This window comes from Microtus ochrogaster, chromosome 1, assembly GCF_000317375.1.
Source record: "Microtus ochrogaster isolate Prairie Vole_2 chromosome 1, MicOch1.0, whole genome shotgun sequence".
NCBI classification, from domain to species: Eukaryota; Metazoa; Chordata; class Mammalia; order Rodentia; family Cricetidae; genus Microtus; species Microtus ochrogaster.
This window is the reverse complement of record NC_022009.1, coordinates 88,723,147-88,733,868: the sequence shown is the minus strand read 5'-3', so window position 1 is coordinate 88,733,868 and position 10,722 is coordinate 88,723,147. Positions and strand designations below refer to the sequence as shown.

Here is a 10,722-nt window from a genome sequence, read left to right as displayed (position 1 = left end):
AAGAAGAAGAAGAAGAAGAAGAAGAAGAAGAAGAAGAAGAAGAAGAAGAAGAAGAAGAAGAAGAAGAAGAAGAAGAAGAAGAAGAAGAAGAGAAGGACTTGCCTAGGCACAGACCCTAGATTCTTCTGACAGGATTGCCCTTTGAGACATTGCCCATGTGGGTCTGCCGCAAGGTGTGGAATAGTCTTCCCATGTGTGCTAGTATTGTCTTCCAGGTGAACAGAATGGCTCTGCCAAGACTTCATTACTGTTCACAGTGGGAGCTTTGTAATTCTATGTAATTTTAATTAAAGGAGAATTCTGAAACAGCCTCCCTCTGCGCTACCTCCAAGCATACAATTAGCAGAGTACAGTGTCTGCTGCGAACAGCTCGGCTAATGATTTCAGTTTAATAATTTATTATTGCTTCTTCAATGCCAACCATACAAGAAAAAAATAAGAAGCTAAAATTGTATGAAGCAAGGAGGCATTTTAGGTGTGTAGTTTAATCATCTTTGAAGGGATCCCTTCCCGTTTCCATCTAACACCTCCACAGTCCCCTGAATCTTGATATGAGAGGGAGCATTGGCTGGAAAGTTGGCTCAGTGGTGGCACCCGGGTTTGACTGATAGCGTGGCCCTCATGGCAACTCACAACTGTCTGTACTCCAGCTCCAGAGGATCGTGGACTCTCTCTGGCACCTTAGGCACTAGGCATGCATGTATCCATGCAGGCAACACAACCCATGCGCATAAAATAAGATTTAAAAAATTAAAATAAAATAAAAGAGGATGCTTTTGGCTGTGAGAGAACTGCAGGGCATATGTGGTGACTATGCCTAGCAGACAGTTCCTATGGAAACTATTCCTATGGAAAGCTGTTCTCCCTGCTCGAACCCAGGATCTTCTCGTGAAGCACATCCATTGCTAGGCAAACAAGGATGCTCGCACACAGACAGGCAGCGAGTCCTTCTAAATTGATCTTTCTTAAAGGGACACCCGAGGACAAATGTAATGGCTAGTGTATGAAAATGTCAAAATGAAGCCCATTAATTTTTATACTAAACTAAAATTCAATTATAAAAAAAATGAAGACGATTAAAAAATAACACATGTTCATTATCGGGAGAAAAACAGGTGGGGGGAGACTCCAAGATGTGCCATGAACCACTTCCTCAATTTGGAAGTCTGAATAAACAAGAGAAACGGCAAGTTTTGATCTGAAAATGAGTTTTCAGTCAAAGAAATCACTTATCACAGTCAAAAAGAATTGAGACACGGGGCATTTAAATCGGTCATTCCTTTTTAGGGGGAGGACAAACAGATCCTAAATCATCACCAGTCTTCCTGTGATTTCTATCTTATGCTTCCAATAAATGCTGAAGTCATGACTAAAAGCTTGTAGGCAACATTAGTTTGATTAAAACATTTAAAGAACTTAAACTATATTTTCAAATGACACTTTCAAGCAAGTGCTAAAATTAATATACAACAACATACCCCCATATAATAATAACATGCTCCACTTATGAGCAGAAAGGGCCACAACTTGTTATAAATAGTAATTTTTACCTATAGTTATATTTTGATATTTTAATGTTTGAGACTGAATCAACACCACAGGTTAACCTTTTCAAAAGAAATTACTACATTTTTAATATTGATCAAATCACTTTTTATATGGTACTTCTTCATTCTTGTTGAAAACCACATAGTTGTTGTCCGTGTAACTTAGCACAATAAAATGAAATTGAGAATGGGAGAGAGTCACATTAATGCCACCTGACATCTCTCCATTCTTGGCCTTATCGTGATCCATGATGAATAATATGGCAACAGAGTGGGCCTAGGAAGAGCACATCAGCTACAGGGAGTAGTGCAAAAAAAAGTTTGTCTTGTTTTTCTCCCAAACACTATGTTTGCTTTGGTAGGTGAACTCCGTGGCTTTTCTACAAACATATTCCCATAAATGCATCACAACAGGTGCTCAGATGCACATAATTTTACTGTCTAAACAATCGTTTGACAGTACTTAAGCAGTAAAATTAAACTCTGAAATGAATATTATAATGGCATAATTATATTCACAAATGAGAGCACAAATGACTTAATGTAATCATGTTGTATTTGATACAAAGCTCCATAGTAAGTAGGGGAAGGGGCAGATTCCTTGGCTCTAAATAGAAATGAACCATTGTCCTTACTTTATAGTTTATGGATACCATGCCCATCTCTTGGAAACAAAGTTTTAGGCAGAAAGTAAATTGGTGCCTGTTGCTGTTTTCTACAATGACTCTTAATAAGAGAATTGCTTAAGAAACACTTTTTAAAAAGCAGCAATTTAAAATCATGCCTTCCTTAACATACAAATGTGCTGTTTTGTTATATATATTGTTGGGGGTAAGAATAACAGTCAACTATTTGTTTCTGCAGATATTCGGGACAGTGGGGGTCCAAAGCCAGTGATGGTGTACATCCATGGTGGCTCTTACATGGAAGGCACTGGAAATCTATATGATGGGAGTGTCTTGGCAAGCTATGGCAACGTGATCGTCATCACAGTCAACTATCGGCTTGGGGTACTTGGTAAGATATCTCTTGCGTCTTTCACCATGCATCATAAAGAACGTCATAGCTTTGTTTTGCTTTCTTCTTTGCTTCCTGATGGAATTTTTTTGAACCTAAAGTTTTGAATGATTCTATGCGCTCATTAAATGTTCACACAATAAGTACAGCCAACTTGGGAAAAATTCAAATTTGCAGCAGAAAGGTAATAGAGGCGTTGATTGTTTAGATGTACATTGTGGTTTGACTACACAGAAGCATGAAAGCTGACAATGGCAAAAGTCTTCAAAATGAGAAAAAAAAACAAGTGTCTGGACAAATATTTACTTCTATTGTTCTTTGGTGGAGCAGTGTTAAAAATATGCTTGAGGTTGCTCCTAAGTACAGGTTTAAACTTCCTTCTAGAATTGTATATGGACTAACTTGGTGAAGTTTCTGTTTACCATTGTCATGTAGGCGTTTCCTTGCTTCTATTTATTTGCAGTTCCAAATTGATTAAGAATATTTTCTCTCGGTATATTTCTATTGAATGACTTTATTTGAAAAAGCACACAGTCATTGCTTAAGCTGACAGTCAGTTCAATTCAGTCTGCTCCATTGTTTCCAGATGGAAAACAGAGTCTAAACCGGGACCCTTCATTTTGAATAAAAATATAGAGAAATTTTACTCTTCGTAAAATATCTTCATTTAATAGTCAAGTTTGAAAAGATAACTTGCTGTTCTACCAATTTAAGAAGTAGGTCACATTATTGGCAATGATGAAGAAAATAGTATTTAATCAAAATTATCTGTGGTATGTTAATGTAATTTGATTAAAAATAAAATGTATCTGCAAAATATTTCACTTTTAAATCTTAGTTGTTCTAAAACTTTTACCACAACTTCAAGACTCAGAATCATTGTCTGTAGATAAAGGGATATTCTACTTTTGATTTTTGTCTTCTAAATTTAGGAGAAATGCTAAGTTGTATACTATTTTATATCATACATATGTTTTTGCCGTGTTGAGAATAAGGGCTTTTTACTTTCTCATCTTCCTTAGATATTTTAACAATGTGGTGGACTCAAGTGGATGATGCTATAATGGGCATACTTTATCAGTGGAGGTAGAGTGTATTTCTGCAGCCCAGTGCACAGGGGCATTTTGCTGACCAGAGTGTGTACTTTTGCATTCTTCAGTTAGAATCATTTTGTTGCATTAGAAAATGCAAAATCTGACCACTGAAAACTCTGCACATTAGAAGACAAAGAAGGAAGTGTTCATAATTATCTCTAAGTATCTTACAAAACATTTTCAGATGACGGTTTTTGATGATGCCTCACCACTTTTATTTTGTAGTATTTACATTTTATACTATTTCTATAATTCAGTCATTTTAATAACTATCATTCTCATTGTTTTCCAAATTTCTCCTGTTGAAAATCCCATGCAGTGACATGTTTGTAAACTAAAAAATCTAAAAGAAATTGCAAGTGTTGGAGTTCGTGCTGGTAGCGACGGCCTATGGCGTCTTGGCTCACAATTAGTGTGTCACAGCACAACTCTCTATGATAAACTTTGTGATGAAGCTAGTAAAAATTTTACCCCAGGCTTCCTGTTTCCTTTTAAAAGTGGTATTTTCCTTTTTTATTGTGTCTTTAGTAAGGACTTCACATTGATCTGATTTGAATCCTCCATACACGGTCACATCTTGTCTTAAGAAACGACATTGTGGTTGGGTTTCAGGACAACAGATCAAGCAGCTAAAGGAAGGAAACACTCACTCATCTCATGGTCTGCCTGGCTCAGAGCCAGCACTGCTGCCATGGAGGATGGGACTTTCCAGGTTTAGTCTGCTCTATCTGAATCCCAAGGTTCAGCCTTCAGTTGACTTTATTCCTTAAGCAGTAATCATATTTAGTCTGAGGCTGCTTTTTATTAAACTCTTAACATGAAAAATAAACAAAATTTGTTGGTGAAATTGTGTAAAGAAATGGTTCTCAACCCAAGGTTCACAAACCCCTTCTTTGCACAAACTTTTCTTTGGGCCTAACAACCACTGGAATACACGATGGTTCATAAAAGTAGCAGCAAAATCATTGTATGGTTGCGGTCAGCACAACATGAGGAGCTCTGTGAAAAAGTTGCAGCCTTAGGAAGGCTGAGAACCATTGCTCGAACACATATTATAAAGTATTAATCCTAGAATTAGTTAGATTTTGGCCAGAGTTTTATTTTCAAAATAAAACTGTTGGGATTGTATTAAAATGAGATAATGGAAGGAAAAGTAATTATCAGAATATGTATTATAGCATCCTTCTCACAGGTGTCACATTAAACCAGATCAACAGTCATTGTGTTGAGCCATGACAATGAGGACTGTGAATATGTTTGTTGTGTATATTTATCTAACAACAAGGTCAGCCAAGGATTCTTAGGCATGAATTCCAAAAGAACGGTGGTCAAGTTTGCTGTGAGGTAAATGCTGGAAATTAGGTATAAAATAAGGGTTGATTTCATATCAGAGAAAGTCCTATGCTTTCTTTTGATTCTGGTGTTTTGTTGTGAAGATGAATTTGGGAAACCAGTGAAAACTGGCTGATTATAGTTCTGTTGATCTGTGGCAATGGGCAGGCAAGCCAGTGTTTGGAGCATGTTTTTGCCACTTTGAATTTATCGTATTTGTTTTGCTTTTGCTTTTTGTGGTTAGTAGTGAAGTAAAAATGATTCAGGTATAAAATTCATACGACTATCTGGTAACCAACGTTCTAAAATTAAATCGTCTTGTGTGAAGAAGTATTTTGTGCATTACCAATTAGGAGCAGCGTGGAGAAAAACTAAACATGTCAGTTCATTCAGGGAGTCGATGGTTGGCATAACTTCCTGAACTAAGAAGCTTCTGTGGTGTCCTTGGAAGAGTGGCACATACCCTCACTGAAGACTACTGCACATAGCCTTTCCCGCTGAGATAGACAGCTGTGTGCTGAGAACATTAACGGCCAGTAAGGTTGACAATTCAGACAAGAGGGAAGAGGTAGGACTCTGGTGTTCCCCTCACTGCCTCAGATCAACTGTCAGTTCCTGGGGACCGTGTATCAGACAATAAGCATCCAGACAGGAGCTTGATCTTGCTCACAGTTTCATACTCCTGCAGTTGTGATGTAGCTGGCTGTGTTTCTGCTTCATTTAGCATCTGCTGTTTAAAGCACTATTCCATAGATCTTGGAATTGAGTATATGATAATTTTTACTAGGTTGCATTTTAATATTTTAATTTATGGTTACTAAAATTGATTAACTTGGTTACTTGATAAATGCTTTGGTTATGTTTTGTTGTAGGAGAAAATAATCTATTTAAAATATTTAGATTGTACCCTGGGTAAATGTGTATTTTTATTGCCAAAAATTGAAAATTGTGATGAAATAAGTTGTTCACTGTGTAAGATGCAGTACATTCACATTTTTTGAAAATGGAAACACTAAAATCGTAATGTATCTGTAAATCTCACAAAATATAAAATACAGTAAGCAATTTAATATTTCAATGAGTTTCAACCATTTTAAAATTACAGTAAATTTATGTTACTTTTAGTATAAAATGAATGATTCAATGCAATGATATTTAAATTAGGTCAATGTAAAATTTGTCATCTGGTGGAAAAAGCTATCTTTGTCTGGGAAGGACCTGTTAGAGGTAGTTGTACAAGTCTTTATTCTTGCCAATATTATTTATATTTATTTTGGTTATTTCTTCGAACACACAAAGTGCTTTGATCCTTTTCCACCTCTAACACTTTCGAAACTCAATCCCCTTCCCTAACCATATAACTTGTATCCTTTCCTTGTTATTTCTCTCTTTTCTTTCTCAATGCCTCAAGACCAGTTAATTTGTGTCACCTAAGTGTTAGTGAATGTGTGGTTTTCCGCTGTGCGTGGTTGACTTAGCAAGTGGTAGACTCTTAGGGAAAGCTGTCTCTCCCTCTCCTGGCAGCTAGCAGTTGCCAATAGTTCGGTGTCTTGTGGTGGAATAGTGTGCTCTATCCCTCTCTATGCTGAGATTTGATATGGTTAGGATTTGTACAGGATTTATGCTCTCATGACTGCTGTGAGCTTTTATGCATAGCTACCCTGCTGAATCCAGAAGACAATCTTCCCTTGGAGTCATTCATCAGCCCAGGATCTTACATGTTTTATGCCCCCGTCTCCTGTAATGATCCCTAAGACATGGGAGAGGCTGTGTTTGGTATATATGTGTTCCCTTTCTGTGTGAGCATTCTACACTCTTATTCACTGAACCGTGGCCAGTTGTGAGCTGCCATCAGCTACAAAAAGGGCTATCTCAGATTAATGTCGAGATGAATAGTCTATGGGTACAATGACAAGCACTCAGAGTTGTTTACTATGTCTGTTTAGCATCATAATAGCAGTAGTTTCTCTCCTATGATTTAGGAACTGCCTAGCTATAAGTTCTAAAACAACAACAAAATGTTGCTAGATATGGATTTTGGCTCGTGTAGCAGATCTTAAATTCAGTAGCAAAGTAGCTTTTCCTTTCTTGAAATTTATGCCACTATTGTACTAGTGCACACACCTCCCAGGATGGTCGATCCTCATTGTACCATTGCACACACTCCTAGGCTGGTCGATCCTGAGTGTACCACTGCACACACATCCCTGGCTGATCACTTCTGATTGTACCAGTGAACACACCTCCCAGGCTTGTCGATGCTAATTGTACCAGTGAGGACACATCTCAGGATGGTTGATCCTGATTGTACCATTGTGCACACCTCCCAGAATCGTCAGTCCTGAGTGTACCAGTACATACACCTCCCAGGTTGGTGGATCCTGAGTGTGCCAGTGCACACACATCCCAGGCTGGTCAATGCTGATTGTACCAGCGTGCACACCTCCAAGGATGGTGGATCCTGTAGTTTTCAGGACTGATAGGCAGGTGTGACCAAGTGATGACTGATAGACAGGTATGTCTGAGTGATGGCTGATAGACAGGTATGACTGAGTGATGGCTGATAGACAGGTATGACTGAGTGATGGCTGGTAGACAGGTGTGACTGAGTGATGACTGTCTTTCTTCTCCAGTATCTTACATGGAGTTTCTAGCAATATGAAAGCTAGCCAAGAGGGCTGAAGCATCCAGGATTCATTACCTCCAAAATTTGTCTGAAATTAAACACATTTTGGGAAAATATCTGATTAAATACTTTACTTTGAAATATATATTTTGCATAAGCCTTTAGAGTGGAAAATATTGAAGTAAATTATATCTAATTGTATTAAATAATTATAATTAGTTTATCATGCTACTAAAGGCTATATAGTTCAAAACAATTTTTTCTTAACTTATTGCAAATCAATTTTAATAAACTTTGTTTTTATTCTGTTTAGCCTGATTACTGAGAGTTGATGATTTTTATAACTAACCACATTGTCGACACTATAGTAAGGCTTAAAATACTAAAAGAGAGAATGCATACATACCTATTGCTTTAGTGTGGTCAACTGTCACCAAAACCACTCAAGTTAACAATATTCACTGTTATGAAGAATGAAAAGTAGGAACAACCTTGTCATTTTAAAAAAAAGTTTTATTAATAGAAAAGTGAATTGAATGGTCAAGGATAGTAATTTATATACTTTATTGTGATAACATCTAAATTCATTTCTATTTATAGTAATTTATACACTTTTTTGTGATAGCATCTAAATTCATTTCTATTTATAGTAATTTATACACTTTATTGTGATAACATCTAAATTAATTTCTATTTATAACAATTTATACACTTTATTGTGATAACATCTAAATTCATTTCTATTTTGAAGGCATGGTATATATAATACTAAAAACATGAACTTTAAAAGAATGGAAACAAAATGTGTCTGATGGGCTGATGAGGGCATGCTCAAAAGGATCTGTGTCTGAACTCTATGAGATTTAGCTCAAGGGGACTCACCAAGTTTGTGGTATAATGTTCATTCACATATTTGTATGCAACAACGATTCATGAAAAAGTGGCCATGAATTCGAACAAGAGCAAACAAGGGTTTGGAGAAAGACAGGGAAGTAGGGACAGCTGTAATTATATTGTAGTCTCAAAAATAAAAGCAAAAAAGTAAAACGAACCATTTTTCCAACTTTCCACTTTGAATTTTTTTTAAATAGAGAGATGCTTGTCTTTTATTTTTTCGTTCCCATCTGCCTCAACTAAAAACAAATCTCTAAAACAAAAATAAAAATAGCTACATATGCAAAAATAATGTGTAATCACGTGCCAGATTTTCTATGTTGTTGATTTCGTACTTTGTGTCCGTGTATGTTATTGGATCACACAAAGGAAATTACTCTGCTCTTCACCTCAGATTCTCTTCATGGATTCCTAGTTTTTGGACAAGACCCTGAATTTACTGAAAAGAAGAAAGCATACCATCATTTCTTTATTGTTTATTTCCCCATATTGTTCTTGCCTTAAAAAACTGAAGAAATTTGTGACAACTAGAGATATGACAAATAGGCTGCAATTTAATTTGGAAAATTAAACACTTAAAAAGAATTGTATGTTCCATTATTCAAAAAGCATTTTAAAGGGCAAGGCTTTGTGTATCTTAATCACGACTGTCATGCAAAGGTACGGTAAATAATAATCAAATGATACACTAGTAATCTTTCTCACATTATACTACAGGGAAATTGATTATATGAGCTGTATTATTTTTATTTGCAACATAAAGTAATACTAGAATTGAGTGGAAATTATGTTACTAGAAAATGTGAAACTATAATCAGTATAGTTCTTGTGTCAATTTTCAATAAATCCAACAGCTTAGCAGTAAATGCTCGGATTTCTACAGTGCCATGCAACAAAGTGCAAACCAAACCCAGTAAGCCAAGATATTTGGTGATTTTAGTTATCAAAGTTGAAACCTAAATTGCAGTTCAAAAGGCAGAGATTTATGGTGGTCATAGATTTGTCCTGTAACATACCAGTTGTTTCAGCTGGGTTTTAATAAAGTGTAGGTGGTAATCAATTTTGATTGAGTGCTAGAATGAGCACCCTGGAGGAGACAGATTGTTTATTTAAGGAAAATTAAAAAAAAAAACAAGCTAACTGAAACTTTGAACAATAAGCTGCGTGTTTGTTATTTTTATTCTACATTCTACTTACAATGTGTTTGATGCAGGTTAGAAAATTGTCAGCAAGTCCCAAATGACAAAGTAGTAATTGTCAGTTAATGTAGTTACGAGGAGAATTTCTGTAAGACGTGTTCCAGGTATCTCTGTTGATTTATCCACTGTAAACTGTGTGGTGGTCTGCACAGACTTCTGTTAACTATTGAGGGCTTTATGAACATTCCATCTGCTGCCGTAAGGGATGTGAGGAATGCAACAGCTAAACGGAAATCAGCATACGATGTTCACTAGACAGCAGCTTAGCTCATCGGCAGCTCTGAGTTAGACATGGTTCTAGAAGAGAAATGTCCTTGAGACCAGATGCTCTGTGAGGCCCCCGAATAGGTGACCCCTAGGGACGCATCATTTCCTGTCTCTTCTACAATACCAAAGACTTCCATTAAATTCTAGAAAATTCTATGTGCTACTGCCAGTCATTCTCTTTGTGTTGTTCTATATTGAATCTCTCCAACTCAACGTGGCTGATGTGTGTGAAATTTTCAGGTTCCTTCATTTTGTGTTGACAGCTAGCTTAGGCTGGTAGCTGTAGAAACAACAATAATAATCACAGTCATGTTTGCTAGGGACCAGCTGAGCCCTTGTGTTTTCAGAGGGAATTAGAAATCTTTCTCTTATACACACTAACAAAGATTTTATCAAATTTGTCAATGTTTTGATGATGAGATAAATCAAAAACCATACTATGGAAAAAATTTAACATTTAAGGTATAATTTGAAGGCTTTAATGTTGTAATAGGAGCAGTGGGGCTGCGTCCCCAGCACCCCAGCTGCACCCTGGCAGCCTGGCTAGCTTATGCCCCGAAATAATTACACGGACACTGTATTCTTTTAAGCACACTTGGCCATTTCTATCTAGCCTTTTCTCAGCTAACTCTCGCACCTGGACTAGCCCATCTCTATTAATCTGCTGTAGCCCACAAGGTGGCTTACCAGGGAGATTCTAGCCTACGTCCATCCTGTGTCGGAGCTTCATCTCTGTGCCTCAGAGA

General features: G+C 36.8%; 1 protein-coding gene across 9 annotated transcripts in view; it reads left to right on the top strand.

Moving 5' to 3' along the window:
* Positions 1-10,722, top strand: part of Nlgn1 (neuroligin 1) — an 865,603-nt gene that overhangs the window by 397,007 nt on the left and 457,874 nt on the right. For all 9 annotated transcript variants that reach the window (XM_026782765.1, XM_026782753.1, XM_026782749.1 and 6 more), the window contains one exon: positions 2,412-2,564. In XM_026782765.1, the coding sequence (XP_026638566.1) occupies positions 2,412-2,564 (153 nt within the window). The remainder of the gene's footprint in view (positions 1-2,411; positions 2,565-10,722) is intronic.